Source organism: Podarcis gaigeae (genome assembly GCF_964106915.1).
Source record: "Podarcis gaigeae genome assembly, chromosome: 3".
Taxonomy (NCBI): domain Eukaryota; kingdom Metazoa; phylum Chordata; class Lepidosauria; order Squamata; family Lacertidae; genus Podarcis; species Podarcis gaigeae.
Window position 1 is genome coordinate 94,939,465 of NC_139680.1, and position 17,636 is coordinate 94,957,100.

A 17,636-nucleotide genomic window follows, 5' to 3' on the forward strand; every position below is an offset into this window, starting at 1 on the left:
ATCAGCAGCATGCTCTAACCAGTTGAGCTATCCATTTGTTGCCTAATATCCACGGGAAGCCGGGAAGCAGGACATGAGTATAATAATACTCTCCCCACTTATGTTTGCCAGCAATTGGCATTAAGAGGCATATGGCCTCTAGTAGTAGAGGTGGAACATAGCCACCATGGCTGGTAGCAATCTGTAGCCCTAGAAGACGGCTGCACATGCCCGAGCCCTGACACTCGTCCTTACCACTGGGATTCCTGGTACAAGGATAAACCCAGTAATAGCCAGACTGTGGGAGGATGGCCACTATGAATGAAAGGACTTACTTTCTATCCTGGTCGCTGCTGGTTAATTTTTGTTTGGAACCATTTTCAGTCAGCTCAGTGAGAACTGACCCTTGCATTGCACCAACATTATTGGATGAAGATGTAATGAGGTTGTGTGTAATGATAATTTACCGCTGAATTGTGTGCAAAGTTGAAAAGTTTAATTGTGAATGGTTCTACCATTTCAGCATGGGGGGGGATCCTTTAAATACTGTAGGATATTCTAATTTCACTTTGAAACAAAGTTGCCTCTGTATTTCAAGGCTGATATAATAATGACTCAGAGGCCTATCTCGGCACATTTTTATTAATTGTTTAAATATCTTTTAAAAGGGATCTGCTGTTGCACTAACTCCTGATAATGATGGTGGAAGACAATATAATGATAACAGTTGGCACCATATAATTGCTGTAAGGAATCAGGCTATGGGAACAATCACTGTGGATGGGCAGTTCACAGGTAATTCTCTCAACTCATAGCATTATTATTAATTTTCTCAAGTGATTGTCACATTATTATTTTTTCTAAAGGTTTCTTCAGCTTTTTCTTTCATTTTCACTTACATTTGTTTAATATCTGGACACTTTATCATTGGAAGGATACAGTAATAAAATACAAGATGATGCTTCTGAAAATGACACACAGGTTTATCTTTAACTTGGTAATTTTCAGTTTAGACCTCTGGGCCTCTCACAGCCCTTTCCAAATGAACAACTTGGTACTTTTGTGTTGGTAATTCACTCTAACAGAGGGGTGGCCAAATGTTTCAGGCTTGTGGCCAAACTTGCAAACTAGAGAAACTAGAGAAACCAACACACACCATAAGCAAGATCACACCAGAGCCTGTTCTACTGGTTGTAATAGAATGGGGTTTTTCATGCCTAATTTCAGCAAATAGAGGGATGTGGGAGGGAACCATCAAGGCGACAGGGAATGTTGCAGGGATATGCATGCCCATGGACACTATCCTGGTGACTCCAGAAGATAGCCATTGATTCATTGGGCTTAATAAAATAAATTAAACCCAGTGTTCTAGAGCTCAGATGTCTAAGTTTCTCTGACCAGGTTTCTCAGGTACCGATCATCAGGGAAATGGTAGCCCTGGATTATCTGTTTGGATGTGTTTTGCACCTTCCTTCTCCTTGTAGTTCAGAGTGGCATGACAGCTAAGCCAAAGTTTAGCTTAATATCTCATCTGAAGCTGGGATCATGGTCCAGCTCTCTCCTCCTTAACCACATCCTGTAACCAAGATCAAACTTTGGCTTCAGGTCTTAGTTAAGGAGGAAAGAGTTTCACCACAATCTCATGTTCAGATGACATGTTTAGCCAAATCTTGGTGTAGTGTAGCTCTGATTCATTCCTCCTGCCCTGGATCCCCCACCTACTCCTGGTCCCCTTTGGTCATAGCATCAATACAAGTGGGCTTGCTGGTGAAACATGTAGATACTCCCTGTTGTTCTGACACACCATTTTCTGATACCAAGTTCCCTAATTTCATCCTGTTTGCTATTACGGCTGTATATCTATAAATGAGATAAATTACATTGTCAGGCATAAGAGATAGGGTCTTTTCAGTTTTGTCCCCACTGTTGTGGATCTGAATTATGTATATATGGTTTCTAAAGTGCAGGCCTTCAAATGTGCTTTGACAACTCATCTGTTTAAATCTGCCTTTCTTCAACCATGTTTGCTGCTGATTCTTGAGACTCAAAAGCTCCTTGCAGTGCTGTTTTTTTAATGCTTCAAATGCATCTTTGTGTAGTTCATCTAATCTCAGCACACCACGTTGTTAGGACTTTGTCTTGAAATGTGGCCCATAAATACTTTAAATAAATAAAGATTGTTCTCTACTTTTTCCATGGTGGTGAATTTTGACCTGATATCGTCTATTCTCAGTAGAATAAAATTTATTTGGCTGTTTTTAGGTTCCTCATCAGCTGTCAGTGGTAGTACCATTATTGGAGAAAACACAGGAGTTTTTGTTGGAGGACTTCCACAGGGTTTTACAATCCTAAGAAAAGATACAGGTAAGAAGGTGTTGCATGGTTTGCATGGCAATACTTCCACTTCCCAGCCTACCCTTGAGTATTCGCTCGAAGTCCTTGTGATACTGCAGTACCAAGAATGAAATCCCAGAGCCATTCCAAGTGAGATGAGTTAGAGAACTGATAAGACCACTTTTGATGTTATACATTAATTGTTTTTATTTCTTATTTCCAACAAATTCATTATTTTCTGTGCATTTCAGCTTTTTAACATATTTTTTTTGTCAGGCGCCTCTAAAATAGTTACAAGAGGATTTGTGGGGTGTCTCCGAGAGGTGTCCTTGAAAAAGGTGCATCACCCACAAGAAGTTTGGGAGCCTTTAGAATGGAAGGAAGCAGTGGAGCAAAGAAATGCTTATCACAGCTGGGAAGGGTGTCCAGGCATGCTTGCAAATGGAGCACATTTTCTTGGGAAAGGTATAACCCCATATTAAAATTGTTTGAATACTACCTGTGCTTTGTTGTTGTTGTTGTTCTGAATTTCGTGAAGTGAAAAAAATACAAAATACTTTATTTGATCTTAATTAGAATTTGGTGTTTTTCAAATTTAAAATACAGTACATTTATATTCTTAAACAATCAAGTAGAAGCAGCACAATATAGCAAAATTCGGAGAAAACCTAGCCAGCTTTATCCCTTAAAATGGTTTTTCTGAAGAGCAATGGCTTGCAGATCTTCTGAAAAGTCAGTAGGACTGAGCTTCTAATAATATATAATATAATATTTTTTTATTTATACCCCGCCCTCCCCAGCCAAGGCCGGGCTCAGAGCGGCTTACAAGCAATAATAAAAACAAGATGAATGGTTACAACTTAAAAACAAAAATAAAATACAACATTAAAATAATGGAACATTAAAATATTAAAATGTAGCCTCATTGCAGGAGGAGAAGGAAAAGAAGGGGGGGGGGGAGAGAGGGAGGGAATCAAATTGCAGGTCCCATAACATCAGAATCAAAACTGAAAGGGCCTCATTTTACTTCTTAATTACTCTTAAGTCTACTGAATATGTTATGCGCAAAGACATGGAAGCTGCTGTAATTGCACTTTCCCCCAGACCTGTCATAGTATATGAAGGGTGGGTGGGACTGATGGGACATGGCCCCACCCTAGATATGCTGGTGTGGGACCATGTGATCATTCTCACTCACCCATCAGACATCATGGAGTCCATACTATTGGGTTATATTCATCTTGATCACAAAACCAGACCCATGCAAGGGCATTGCGTTTCACCAGACAAGATGGCCCTTGGCCATCTCTGGCATATGACATTTGATATCCTACACAGGGCTTTGTTTGCCAACCATTGCTGCTTGCATTTTCTAGTTATTTTAATGTTATTGTTGGTGAAATTGAGTTTAATGAGAAAGTCATCACAGGCCAATGACCTGATTAAGATACAGTGGCTTTGATGCACACACAGTGTTGTACAAAGGCAAATCTGCCTGTCTGAAATTTCTCCCTTATTTCAGTATGTAGTTCCAAATGCAGTTGAAACGAAGGGGGAAGCCTACATGAGTGTGGCTAACTCACTGCTAAGTTATGACTTCAGTATTCATTTCATTCATCTCAGAAAAAAGCCCTATATTTATTGGGCTAATATTATACACAATTCCTTGAATTGAATTTGACTGAATTTCATTCTCACTTATATAATGATAGAGACTGCAGTATAACATACTTTGCATGGTTTTCTTTTTCTTTCTTAAGGTTTCCTAGAACTTCACTCAAATGTTTTACATGCTGGTCCAGACATGGAGATCTCCTTTATTTTTAAAACGGATCAGCTGAATGGATTACTTCTGTTCATTTACAACAAAGAAGGGCCAGATTACATTGCAGTAGGTGTTGATATTTTTGTTTTCAAATAGGTCATTTAAGAATTTTTAGGTATAGATGCTGGATCTCCTTTGTGTGGCAGGATAAACTGCATGATATGAAGAAATTTACATGAGAGAATATATCAATTGCTACTTGATTTCATTCTTCCCATCTGTCAATTGAAGTAACTCATTACCTTTGTCCTAATCTGGAGGACAGTGGGCTAATCATAGCAGTAGTTATATGAATAGGAGTGTGCATCCATAAAGACTGTTCATTAGGTCCTCAATTTTGTTTCTTAGGTATAGTGATATTCCCATAACCTCTGTGACCTAATCTACTTTCCTGTATAGTTTTATAGCTAGAAAGAATAGTATCTTATTGATTTTTGTCTTGTGCCATTTCACTAATGTATTTCATTGCCAGGCTATCTGGTTTCTCTACCTTTATACAATCATGGGATCACAGATTATTGGTAGTTGAAGTTGTTTGAAAAGGCCATCCATTAATAGGCCATCCATTAGTATTTAACATTTCTTGACCACTAATATCATGCTTAGTGTTATAAAGAACTCAGAAGTAACATGGTCCCTGCCCAGAGGGTTGCAGTACAAATCCTAAGCACATTGCCCCTGCAAAGGACATGTGGTGCTTTTTGCTGCACTCAAACAACTGCTAGTATAAATGAACACCCTATGGCTTATCACTCCATAGGTTGGATAGCACCCGGCTTTTGTCTGGGACACCCTTTCCCATCTTTTCCCCTAACAGGTGCACCACAAAGTAGGTAAGTGCTGATGGTATCCATCAGTTTTAGTGCATGCACAGTACATGAGTGATAGTTAGCTATATTCTTATGCTAGTGCATTAGTGCTAGAGCAACAGGATTTCTCCTTCCCTAGATCTGTCCTGGAAGTTTAAGGGAACCCCCAGAACAGATTTAGGTGGTGTGGAGAAAAAGAAGAGGGGAGGAACATTCCATTGCACAAAGAGTAAGCCTTGTGATGACAGAAAGTTCTCCGTAGTGCTATTGTCGAACACAAATGGATATCCTAAGTAATGATGAGCAGATCGCTCTCACTCCAAAGCTTTATTGTTTTCTGTGAGTTCATTCTGCCTCAAAGTCCACTTTTCCAGAATTTATGACTAACTACAGCTCCCTTCAGGGATTGTTGAAAACAATCAAATAATTTGAAAAGCCCAACGACACCTGAATGCAAAGTGAAACATTTGCAAGCAAATTTCAGTCAGCGGTATTGGCTTTCCAAATTTATTTCAGTGTTATTCAGCAGGGATATCAACCTGGTTTTTCCATGAATCAAAGCCACTCCATCACATAGTTCACCTGTCTTTTAGTAACTCCCCAACTCTCTTTCAAAGGCATTAAGATACTTAAACCAGTTGCTTGACTATAAAATAAAATAGCAACATAGCTTATAGAAAAAAGCCCCCCTCCTTTTTTTTTACTGCAAGGAATTAGTTTAGATTTCCCTATTTGCATACATGTCAGGCCATCATTGCTACTGGCCATAGATAGTTAAATAGCTAAAGCCATAGACAACTAAATGTTTTTTCTTTGCATTTTTCCCCTGACATTGGTGAGCACCTTCCATTTCTGTGTTGCTGAGCTGCACTTTTACAATTAACTCCTTATCACTACTGCATTAATGTAGTAGTGGAGGCAGAAAGTATCTATGCATATTTGAGCTGACAAATAATATTACTGTACTGTGTGCCCTCCTTTTTCCTGAACTGGAAAAATTTCAGGGGCAGTACTCCATATGTTTGATTTGGCTTTAAATACACAAAACAAAACATTTATGTAGGCAAAGAGTCACGTTAACAAGCCATACTTTCCCACACAAGATCCCAGGGAAAGAGGTCTCCCACACTCTCAAGATGTTTTTAACCATTCTTGGCATTCTTTCTCTTCCAAAATGGAAAACTTTTATTTTTTTTCCACACACACAGGTGCATCTTACACCGGTCCCCTCCATTTAGTCGCATTTAGGAAAGAGATAGGCTACATTATTTTGTCCAAATTCTTATGAAACAGCAACAACAGCAGCAGCAGCAGCAACAACAGCAACTGTATCGATACCCCATATATCTGACTGGGTTGCCCCAGCTACTCTGGACAGCTTCCAACAAATTAGGTCTTCAGACACAATAAAACATCAAACATTAAAAACTTTCATATTCAGGGCTGCCTTTAAATGTCTTCTAAAAGTCAGATAGTTCTTTATTTCTTTGACATCTGATGGGAGGGCATTCCACAGGGTGGGCACCACTGCTGAGAAGTTCTCTCTGCCTGGTTCCCTGTAACCTCACTTATTGCAAGGAGGGAACTGCCAGAATTCCCTTGGAGCTGGATCTTAATGTCTTGGCTGAACAATGGGGGTGGAGATGCTCCTTCAAGTTCCCTCTCACCAAATTCACTGATGAACCATCAACTGGCCATTCTGAATAGCTAGCCAGTAATCTACTCCTTACAAACGATTTGTAGCTACTGTCAGAATACTTGCAACGTGTAGTACTTAAAGTGTTTGGCCTACGGTGGGCGATATGGCAACCTTTCAGAAACAAGCTTCCTTCGTAAAATGCACCCCAAGGACACCCTACTTTTGCAGAGTGCCTTCTTTTTAAACTTTCTATCTCACAGACCCTTTGCAGTGTAGACGCTGATGGCTGTAACTGACGAGATATGTGGGATAACAGCACACAGTACATTTTCTCTTCAGGAGGTCGCCTCACAGTGCCATTTGTTGTGAATTATTATATTATTTTATTATGTGCAGCCAGTTTCTTCCCTTAACGGATCATAACAGATGGGATTATATGGTCTTTCATGAGAACTAGCACTAAAGTCTCATTGGAAAGGAGTGTGTGACAGCTCAATGACTGCTTTTGTGTAGCTCCTGTCTTTGAATTCAGAAGATGAAAGGACAAGGAGGGGGTGGAAACCAGGGACAGGACTGAGCTGGCAACTGGAAACACATGTTTGATCAGCTGGGGTCATTTTTTTAAAAAAAACTAAATATATATTCTATCTGCCTATCTGGTAATATTGATACATGATACAAGATGATGATATTTATTAAACAAGTGTATCTTTAAGAAAAGAAAATGCACATCTTAAGTTGCCCTCTTTATTTCACATAATAAGATTTTGGCATGGATGCTGAAATGTCTGTTTTTCCTCTGGCCTTATTAATCCTTTTCTTTCACAAAGAACCTTATTTAAATGTCATTTTTCCCCTGAGCTGGACAATTTAGAATCTCAAAATATACTTACCACTGCATCCCAAACAAGAGGCAGTGTTGACTATTGAAATCATGCAGGCAATTTAACTAGAAAATGAACATTTTGGTGATGCGTGCTTATATTAGATAAACTGACTCATAAATATACCCTCAAATATACCCCATTATTTTTTTTTAAAGAAACCATTTCTTCAGACATTTCCAAAAATATGCAATATAATTTTTGGACCAGCGTGAATCATGTATATTTAAAATTCAGTACACTAAATTTAAAGTTAGCAGTTAGATTAAGCAGATCTGAGATTTCTTTCTCAATGGACTTGTCATAATATTCTTCATAATACAGTTGGCAAATACATATTTTCCCATTTTGTACAATGATTAGAAGATGCAGTCATACTTTAGGTCAGTCTTTTTTTCTCCCATCAGTTATGCAAATCTCAGTAATGAAGTCATAAGCTAGTTACACACAGATTAGAAATAAAGATCATGATCAGCTCAAGTTAATACTTTTTAAGTTCTGTTGATTTCAATGAAAGGAGAATAGCATGTGCTTAATGCTTCTATCAAAATAATTGGGATTTTAAAGTGCTTAACTCTGACTAGAGCAGTTCTACATTCTAAAAATACTTGTTGGCATTTGTCTGTCTCTAGAGACAATGGAGTGCGCCTCTGTGGGTGAAGCCAAATCACTGTGTTAGCAGCACCGAAGTGACCTCCCCTGGGGTGCAAGCCAGGGCAATGTGTATGGAAGTCCTGGGCTGCCCAGATGGCAAGACTCCCCCAGCCTTGCTGATGTGGTCCAAAGGAAAGGAAAGCATTATGTTTGTCACTAGCTTGGCTGGAGGAGTTGCTGGAAAGAGGCATATAAGGTGCCATCCAGCCATCTTAGGGACTCCACTACAGATATGTGTACGGTTTACTTCTTAGCCTTTTCTTTTCCTGAAGAGACCCTGCAATACTAGTGGACACTCAAGCATGCATTTTGCTATATCCCTCAAACAACATACATTTTTCTTGTGTTCATTTTCCTGCACAATTAAGGCTGTGATCCTACAGATACCTACCTGAACCCAGTGGGACTTCTGAGTAAACACACATTAGGTTGTGCTGCATGTTTTCCCCAATTTCCTTACCTGGAGACTGAAAAATAGTGAGATATAGGTTACCCAGGTTTGTAATTATCCAGCCGAAGCAATCTGTCTAAGGAAGTGTCATGTGATTTAAAAGCTTGCAGTTTGTTTTTTAAACATGGGCAGAACTCTGTCAAATCCCTACTGGACTCACACTACCAGGGTAGAAAGTGAGGAGGGGCTTCATGGTCTCTTTTCACTTTTTAAAGGTTTTTTTCCCTTTTGGGGAAAAATAATTTCTGCTGGTTCCATTGGAGCATTAGTGGTGGTTGCAACAAGGAGACATTCATGGACAGGGCTCCTAATCTGTCAAATCACATCTCATGGACCATATGATTGCACCCTAATAGTGCTGATAAAAAAATATTTATTTTGTTTTTCTTCTTGTGGGACCAGCACTGTCACTGAAATGTTAATATTATTTAGCTACTATTTACATTTGTTCCATTGCTTAAATGCATTTTTGTCTTTCTTGCTGTCATCAATTCTTTCTTTTCTGTTTCAACTTTGAACTACAGGCAGAACTAAAAAGCGGAGTCTTGTCTTTTCTGCTAAGCAATGGCATTGTTTTGACACATGTGAATCTCTGGTTAGGCTTGTCCTATTGCGATGGAAAATGGAATAAAGTTATTCTGAAGAAAGGAGGGTTTGTAGTTTCAGCAAGTGTAAATGAATTGAAAGAACATGTGGTGGAACCTGGTTTAGATCAGCTGTTTGTGAACTCTCCAGTCTACATTGGAGGAATCCCAGATGAGGTCCAGAATGTCTTTAAAAAGCTGGGATTAGAACAAGGTATGTTCCTACAAGGGAAGGAAACATGTCTGCAAATGGAAAGCATATATTGTGGCAGCATGCTGAGCAGTTATACAGTTTGGTCAAATAGATGGAATGCAGAAAGAGCAGGTGGAGAACTTGCTCAAGGGACTCCCCAAAGCTGGAGCCAGCTTTCAAGGAATGGAAGCAATCCCCACCATTTGTGAAATACGTCTTTTGTACAGGGGAATTCCAACTTACATGAGGGGTTCTGTTCCTGGCTGCCACATGTGTCAGCAGGATGCATACAAGTCCATTCTGTCCTGTACTGCCCCGCCCTGTTCTGCCCCTACCCTGTCCCCTTTCAGCACTGAAAATGGTGCACGTGTTAGCGGTCACATGGGTGCTGATTGCGCACAATTAAATTTTAAAGAATTTCTCCCATTGCCTTCTCCTTTAACAAGAAACAATAGTTGCTCTTAACAAGGCTGCCGTGATATTAAAGATACACAGTGATATGTTAGATTAATTTCAAACATTAACCCATGGGTACATCTTGCTGTAGATGACTGAGGTCCTTGTACACCACAGTTGGTATTTCTTGTACACTGAGCGATGGGCAGCTGTAGCAAAGCTTAGAGTCAGATTCTAGCAGCACTCTCTGTTCATCCCAGCCAGACCCCTAAGTGAGGATACACATTTTGGGGGCTTTTTGTTTGGGGCTTCTAGAGATCCTAGACCCAGGGGTTGTCTAGTTAACTTTCAGAAGCCTAGGGCTATACCAGGACTTTGCATTTCCTATCCTATTTGCCAAGTTAACAAATTAGATTTCTAGCAATTCATATTTGGCCTTTGCTGCAGAAGCTCCTGATAAGTTCCAAAGCAGGCCACCAGGAGGTAGGAAGTACCTACCTACAGTGCTATACTGCCAATAGCTGTGTTCGGCCGAAGGTGTGAGGGTATACAGTATGTAAGGGGCACACGTGGAAGGGAGACTTCTAAGCATGCCTAGCCAAATGCACTCAGGAGCCTCCTTACAGACCTTCCAGCTCAACTTGGGAACATCATGGATGGAGAAGATGTAGACACTGGAGGGAAAGGCAGGGTTTCTGCCTTGAAGCCACAGAGTATATGCCCTCAGGCATTTGGCAGAAGAGAGGAGTGCTTCTATGCAGGGGTGGACATGGCAAATCTGAATGGTGGGTGTGTCACCTGATTGATTCATGTGTGCCTTTCAGATTTGCAGTGTGCCTATTCTTCTTTACTTAAATGCCTAAATAAACATTATGGATGTTTTTAGCACAATTTGGATTGCTTTTGTTGTAGACAAGCTGTTTTTTGGGGAGAGGGTAGTTTTTCAGAAGATGAACAGCTACAGTTTTCTTAAGATGTGCCTTGCCCACTCTGCAACTGGAAATGTAGAGGTGGGAAAGGGTCTGTGCTTCACCCCCATCACCATTTTCCCACTGCAAATTGTCTCATCCTGAAGTAACTTTGCTCTAATAAAAGCATTTATTAGTTTGTTACCCACATTGGCTCTGTGTGTAATTTCAGGTTGGAGTTAGGTAAATGAAAGCAAGCAAGCAAGCAAGCAAGCAAGCAAGCAAGCAAGCAAGCAAGCAAGCAAGCAAGCAAGCAAGCAAATAAATAAATAAATAAATAAATAAATAAATAAATACCCACCTACTATTACCCTATTAGAGCAAGGCATTCCAAGTACCGTACTTTTCTATTTTTTATATTATGACTACAATAATTAGACTGTAAAGCACGTGTGAATATTCATGTTGTGAAAATAGCCATTTCACACTGCTTCTGTTATTAAGATAACAGCATTTAACTACAAATAGCATAAAAGTTATATATTATAGGAAGAATCTGTGATAGGTTTCCTCCCAAATCAATATTTTGCACCTGTTGATGTGAATGTATGCTGACAAGTGGCAAAATTAAGGTTTTTCCATGTCGGCTGAAATGTTGGATAATCGGTGTACATTTCAGTGCGGTAGAAATTCAGGAATGATAGCTCTGTATCAGCTTAAATATTTTTTTAATCATTTCTCAAACATAATTTGAAGTTTAACGTTTACATCTAGCTCTCCTTATCACTGAAATGTAGCACTGCAAGAAGCAAAACATGATTCTTAATTAACAACTGAAGCCCTTTATGTGATACTAATCCCTTACTATTTGCTAGGTTTTGGTGGCTGCATGAAGGATGTTAAATTTACACGAGGTGCTGTCGTTAACTTGGCATCTGTGTCCAGCAGTGCTGTCAGAGTCAATCTGGACGGATGCCTATCAACTGACAGCGCTGTTAACTGCAGGGGGAATGACTCCATCCTAGTGTACCGAGGAAAAGAAAGGAGTGTTTATGAGAGTGGTCTACAGCCATTTACAGGTACCACATGGGCCTCTTCCTTATATGAAAAGCTGTGTGGCTTTAGTTCATTTTCATTTTAGTTCATTTTCTACTGCTCTATTCTCACATTTACCTTTACCTTTTATTCTCACATTTATACTCACCCTCTCTCTCTTTCTCTTGCAAGAATATTTGTACCGGACAATTGCGTCTAATGAAGGAGGAACTGTATCTAGTGCCTGGGATCGTGGTCGCACAAGAGAATCGGGTAATTAACATTTCTGCATTTTGTTCTTGTATCCAGTCTGGCTTGGTAGCAATGGCAATGTTTAGTGTGGAAAAAGAGAAGACACACCAGAACTACACACTGAAATCAAAGAGGCTTTTGGCCCAGTTCTTACTGTTGTTATTTGGAACTTGAAATACCATGGTTACCATTCAGTGTAGGATTAAATATGCTATGATAATTGTTTTAAGTGGGCTTCAGCACATATAACATAGAATTATATTCTGGTCCATATATTTCATATATTTCTTGATTTTCATATCTTTTAAAGAAGCATCTTAAGCTATGTGTTGACTTGCCAGATGGTAATTTTGTTTTTGTGGGCACTTGTCCTTTTTTTTCCTGAGCAGGAAAGGGAGGGGGGGTATACATACATCCTTTTTGGGAGGGGGGTATACATACACATATACAGTACATAAATCCCTATACAGTGGTGCCTCGCAAGACGAAATTAATTCGTTCCACAAGTCTTTTCATCTTGCGAGTTTTTCGTCTTGCGAAGCACGGTTTTCCATAGGAATGCATTAAAAATCAAGTAATGCGTTCCTGTGGAAACCGCCTTCAGACCAGGTCCGAGGACAGTCTGTCCCCCGACCTCTTCTGAAGGCGGGCGGGGGGCAAAAGTCTTTGCTCCCCCCCCGCCTGCCTTCAAAAGCCCTCCGGGACAGCGGAGAAATGTGCTGCGTTTCTCCACTCTCCCGGGAAGGCAGGCAGGGGGGAGCAAAGACTTTTGCCCCCCGCCCGCCTTCAGAAGAGGTCCTGGACCTCTTCTGAAGGCGGGCGGGGGGCAAAAGTCTTTGCTCCCCCCTGCCTGCCTTCAAAAGCCATCCGGGATAGCGGGAAGCGCTTCCCTGCTATCCCGGACTGCTATTAAAATGCTGGCCGTGGGGTGCAAAGCCTTTCGGCCCCCGCCGGCCTTCCTGGACCTCTTCTGAAGGCCGGAGGGGGGGGGAAGGCTTTGCTCCCCACTGCTAGCATTTAAAAGAGGTCCCTGGAGATTTCCCTATGGGCTTTCTTCTTGCGAAGCAAGCCCATAGGGAAATTCATTTTGCGAAGCGCCTCCAAAACGGAAAACCCTTTCGTCTAGCGGGTTTTTCGTCTTGCGAGGCGTTCGTCTTGCGGGGCACCACTGTAGATAAAGCATCAATATTAGTGGTGTAGCCCAATTTCATAGCTTCAAGGCCACACATGATCCATACAAATATTAGAAATTTGACAAATACATATGTCTGGCAAGTACATTTATTGATAGAGCTGAGTAAAAAGATAAGCATTGGGGTGGAATTTCCCTCAACTCTTGGGAAATTTCAGCACCACCCTGAGAATATTTGGTGGTACTGAATATATCACAACAAATAGGGTGAAAACTTGAGGACACCTTAGTGCCATGGTTCCCATTGTGGGGCACATGCCCCACAGGGGGGCAATTTGATTTTTACGGGGGCAATTTGAGAATGAGTTATTAATAGTGAATGGCCTTTTAGGCTTCCTCCACATGAATAGGAGTTCACTTTTTAAATAATAAAAATTATCTGTCATGGGGGTGATCAGGATTTTAGAGATGCTTAGGTGGGGCATGGCCCAAAAAAGATTGGGAACCACTGCCATAGAGGATTCAGCTTTATTATTGCTGGAACTTATTTTAATATTTATTTATAAGTGTGATTCTTCACCGCCAACTCATTGCAAAAATTCAGGGTGGTGTACAATAAAAAGTTCAAACATCATAAAATTATTAAATCATAAAACACGGAACAAATGAACAACCTTGAATCCAATTAATTCTCTTCAAAACAGTTGTTGATAATGTTTTAAGCAGACAATGAAATATAATTGTGAGTGCCACTCTGATTTCAGTGTCGGGGTAGGGGGAATGTGTTCCACAGTACTGGTGTCACTAGGCTAAAAGCCTTAGTTTGCATAATATATATGATAACTTATGAGACCATCAGGCAACCATTCTGTAGATGACCCAGTATAAGGGACAATGGGTATAAGGTACAAGGTGGCCCTTCAGGTAACCTGATCCTAAGCTATTGTTGAAAGAGGCAATGGGCTTGGCTTCTAGTCCTTCTAGTCCTCCTCTGTGTGCCCTTCCTTCACCCACCATATGAACTAACAAGATTTTTTCATTTGGTATTAACTGATACAAAATGTTTCAGAAGAGAATTTTTCACCCTTTCCTGTTGGGAAGGGGCCCTTGCAGTGCAGGCTTAAGCCAGGCTTTGAGAAGGAGCCACAAGGTTCTGGCGAGGTCCTAGAGCCTTCTAACTCCTTCCCAAACCCCAATAAGTGCTTGCTCAGCATTCAGAAGAGGCAGAAGAACTCTGACAGAGTCCTCATACATCTTCCTGAAGTCGGGCAAGCGCCTACTGGACTTTGAGAAGGCACCCTCCTCGAATGCACACCCAGTGCGACCACATCACCCTAACTCTCCCTCACCCCCACCCTACTTGAATTTGGTGGCGAGAGTGATAATAGGTAGAGAATTTTGGGAAGACATTTTTTACTCCAACCTTGTGGCTTGAAGCTGAAAATATAAAGATGATTTACTTTTTGGGACAGCCATTTTGCATTGTCTTTGAACCAAAATTTTCCTTTTATTGCATGAACTGTTGCACTACAGTCAGTTTTGTTTGGACTGAATTGATTTCTTCAATTATTGTCATAAAATGCTGAAACAACTCTGGTATATGACCTCCGCAATCACCAGTCTCTTTGCAAATTAGTAGTATAATGTTCCTGTGTCACAAAAGCTGCTTTCCAATGCTTTTTACCAAAGCAGAGTTTTGACTTGCAAATGTGCTGCTTATACAGCTTAATGCCACCATGTGGTCGACCATCCCAAAGCGAGCAACTGCAGCCATATTTTTGCCCTAATTGTCTGACCAGAGTAACTCAGATCATAAATTTATATTTACAATCTGACCACAGCACGGAACAGCTACATGTTCCCAAGGGCTGGAAAATAATTGCACTATTTAATTATTTTTGAGTCAGTTTTGTTGTGTCCCCTATGAGAAGACCATCTGCTATACAGTACCTTACCTTGCCCTGTGATACATTTCAGAACTAATAAAATCAATATATTAATGTAGTATTGTCAGCAACCTGAAGATTTGCATGTGGATCATTGCTCTTTTCAGGAGGAAACATAGGCAAACACTTTGAAATTTGGCATACTGATGCCCCTTACACAGACTACCCTCCTACCAGATTATTTTTTAAATGAGTCTTAAGGTATCAGGGCATAAAATAGGGGACCTGATGCTGAGAGGCTACAGCAGTCCTAATCACCAGGACTCTAGAGTACACATGCATTTATAGCAAAACTATCATCCATCATCCTGCCATAGAGTTCCTTGGGCCTTTCCTTGGCATCCATTGTGCAGTCATCTGTGATGAAGTTGTTTCTGGCCAGATCTTTACTTGATATAGCAATATCTAATAAATAGTTAAAAGTTATTGGAAATAAGATTGTTTTAAAAAGACAAGGGTTGCAAGACTTACACGAGCTGTGCTTTGAAAGTTATTTTAATCATCTTCATTTATAAAGAAACAAAACAAAAAAGCAGCAACCTGTGCTTTGTTATTTGAACTGACCTAAAGCAAAGGCATATTCTTGCAAAATCTCAAGCTTTGTTTTCTTCTTAATGATAACTTAAGTCCCTGCAACCCACCATCTGTTGACATTAACGGACACCTATCCATTGATAATACAGAATTAGATTGATTGCATGCAATATCTCTAGGTTTTGTAATTTGGGAACCTGAAAATATGAAACTCCAGTTGTTTAGAAAAAGACATCATTTTAGCAAAATTTTTAATTCTCAGCAATGAAATTTCAAATGCTCGTGTATAGGTAATAACAGTCTAATTATCTGTTCTTACTTGGATACATCATTATATTGTTTAAACTTCTACAGTCCACCCCCTTCTGTTGTGAGTGACGTTTCAAACACGTTTGATACATTAAATGTTTTTTGAAAACCTGAACTAGACAAAGAAGAATGTTATGTAGATGGAGTTCTGATGGTTTTGAAATATAGCTAAAAGTGAATGGCTCAAGATGTGCAGTCATATTAAATCAATGCTGGAAAGTTACAACTCTAATAAATTGTATTTATGCTAATGGCGAATCTGATTTACTGCAACTATTAAAAGTGAAGAATGGGGCAACAGTCTTCTTAGGACTGCTGTTTTCTCTGTTCCTCTTTTATCCTTTCACAGTCCCGCAAAACGTGCCAACACCCTCACGAGCTCACAGCATAAATGGTTACAGCGCTGAGGTTACATGGGACGAACTGGTTGGGGTCAAAGGTGTAATTGAGAAGTACATTCTAAAAGCGTCCAGCAAAGATGATCCCAGCATACCTACTGTCAGAACGGAGATCTCTAATGCTAGTGCATTCACAGGTACGTGCCAATAAATATGTGTGTAAAGCAGCACTTTTAATCTGTTGGTGGTGGTGAGATGAGCAACTGTGCTCAGACACTGCAAAATAATTTGGTGTTTTCATGAGTATGAGAGAAAGAGAACAAGTCTCTGGGTAGAATGAAGCAAAGCCAGAGAGAGGACAACGTGAAGGCAAATACACAGAGAGGAACAACCCATATCTTTATTGCCCAGACAGGGGAGGAAGCCTGATCTTGATGCCTTTATATGGGTCACTGAGTAAAGGATGGCCTGCTTTGGCTTATTGGCTCATGTTGTTTGGGCAATATTCCACGAATTTCCTTCTGTTTTCAAGCCAGTGCCCCTTAGGAATAACAGGATTGGGAATTGCTTTGGTGTTGGAGAATGTCTTTTCTTTTGTCTGGAGTATCCTTTTCAGCTTTCATGTTTGAGAAGCAGGAAAATGTCAGGAGGGAAGGGAGATCCAAAGAAAGCGGGGAGGGCACAGGGCCTCAAGGAAAATAGGCAGAAAGATTAAAAAAGGATTCTAGTAAGCAAAAGAAGGCAAACACATACATGTTTGGGCTACCTGTTTGCTCCCCCCGGCCACATACACGTAAACAATGCTTCTACTGTAAAATATTTCTCTCTGGCACATACAATGGTACCTGGGTTACAAACACTTCGGGTTACAAACTCCGCTAACCCAGAAGTAGTACCTCGGGTTGCGAACTTTGCCCCAGGATGAGAACGGAAATCGTGTGCTGGTGGTGCGGTGGCAGTGAGAGGCCCCATTAGCGAAAGCGCACCTCAGGTTAAGAACGGTTTCGGGTTAAGAACGGACCTCTGGACAAATTAAGTTCATAACATGAGTTCGTATAACTGTACTGCAAATGACACCACAGGAAGAAGTGATGGCTCTGATTGGCTTGTGAATGCAGTAAGAATTCATGGTTCTGATTGGCTTAGGCTGGCTTGATTGACAGGGAGAGATTCAGTGCCCCCCCTTATAAACCTTTGTTTGTTTTTCTCTCTGTGGCTTCTTACACAGAAAAAAGGGAAGGGGAATGAGCAAAAGAGTGTACCACCCTACCTGAACCATTTCTTTGGGTGGGAGATGGTGGCTATTGATGGGGCTTGCTGGTAGTGATTGTTTTGATTGGCTAAGAAGTCCTGTGCTTTAATTTTTGTGTATTTTGTCTTGTGCGTTAGCTATGTTTGAAAGGGGTTAGGGGCTATGTATGGTCAGTGGTTCGA

The 17,636-nt window shown here is 40.5% G+C and overlaps 1 protein-coding gene across 7 annotated transcripts in view; it reads left to right on the forward strand.

Moving 5' to 3' along the window:
• USH2A (usherin) overlaps positions 1-17,636 on the forward strand; it is a gene marked incomplete at its 5' end in the record, with an annotated part of 433,145 nt that overhangs the window by 130,012 nt on the left and 285,497 nt on the right. For all 7 annotated transcript variants that reach the window (XR_014562720.1, XM_083732918.1, XM_083732919.1 and 4 more), the window contains 8 exons: positions 648-774; positions 2,242-2,343; positions 2,590-2,778; positions 4,074-4,204; positions 9,100-9,373; positions 11,532-11,735; positions 11,884-11,964; positions 16,214-16,399. Coding sequence is in view for 6 of the 7 variants with exons in the window: in XM_083732918.1 (XP_083589044.1) it covers positions 648-774; positions 2,242-2,343; positions 2,590-2,778; positions 4,074-4,204; positions 9,100-9,373; positions 11,532-11,735; positions 11,884-11,964; positions 16,214-16,399 (1,294 nt within the window). The remainder of the gene's footprint in view (positions 1-647; positions 775-2,241; positions 2,344-2,589; positions 2,779-4,073; positions 4,205-9,099; positions 9,374-11,531; positions 11,736-11,883; positions 11,965-16,213; positions 16,400-17,636) is intronic.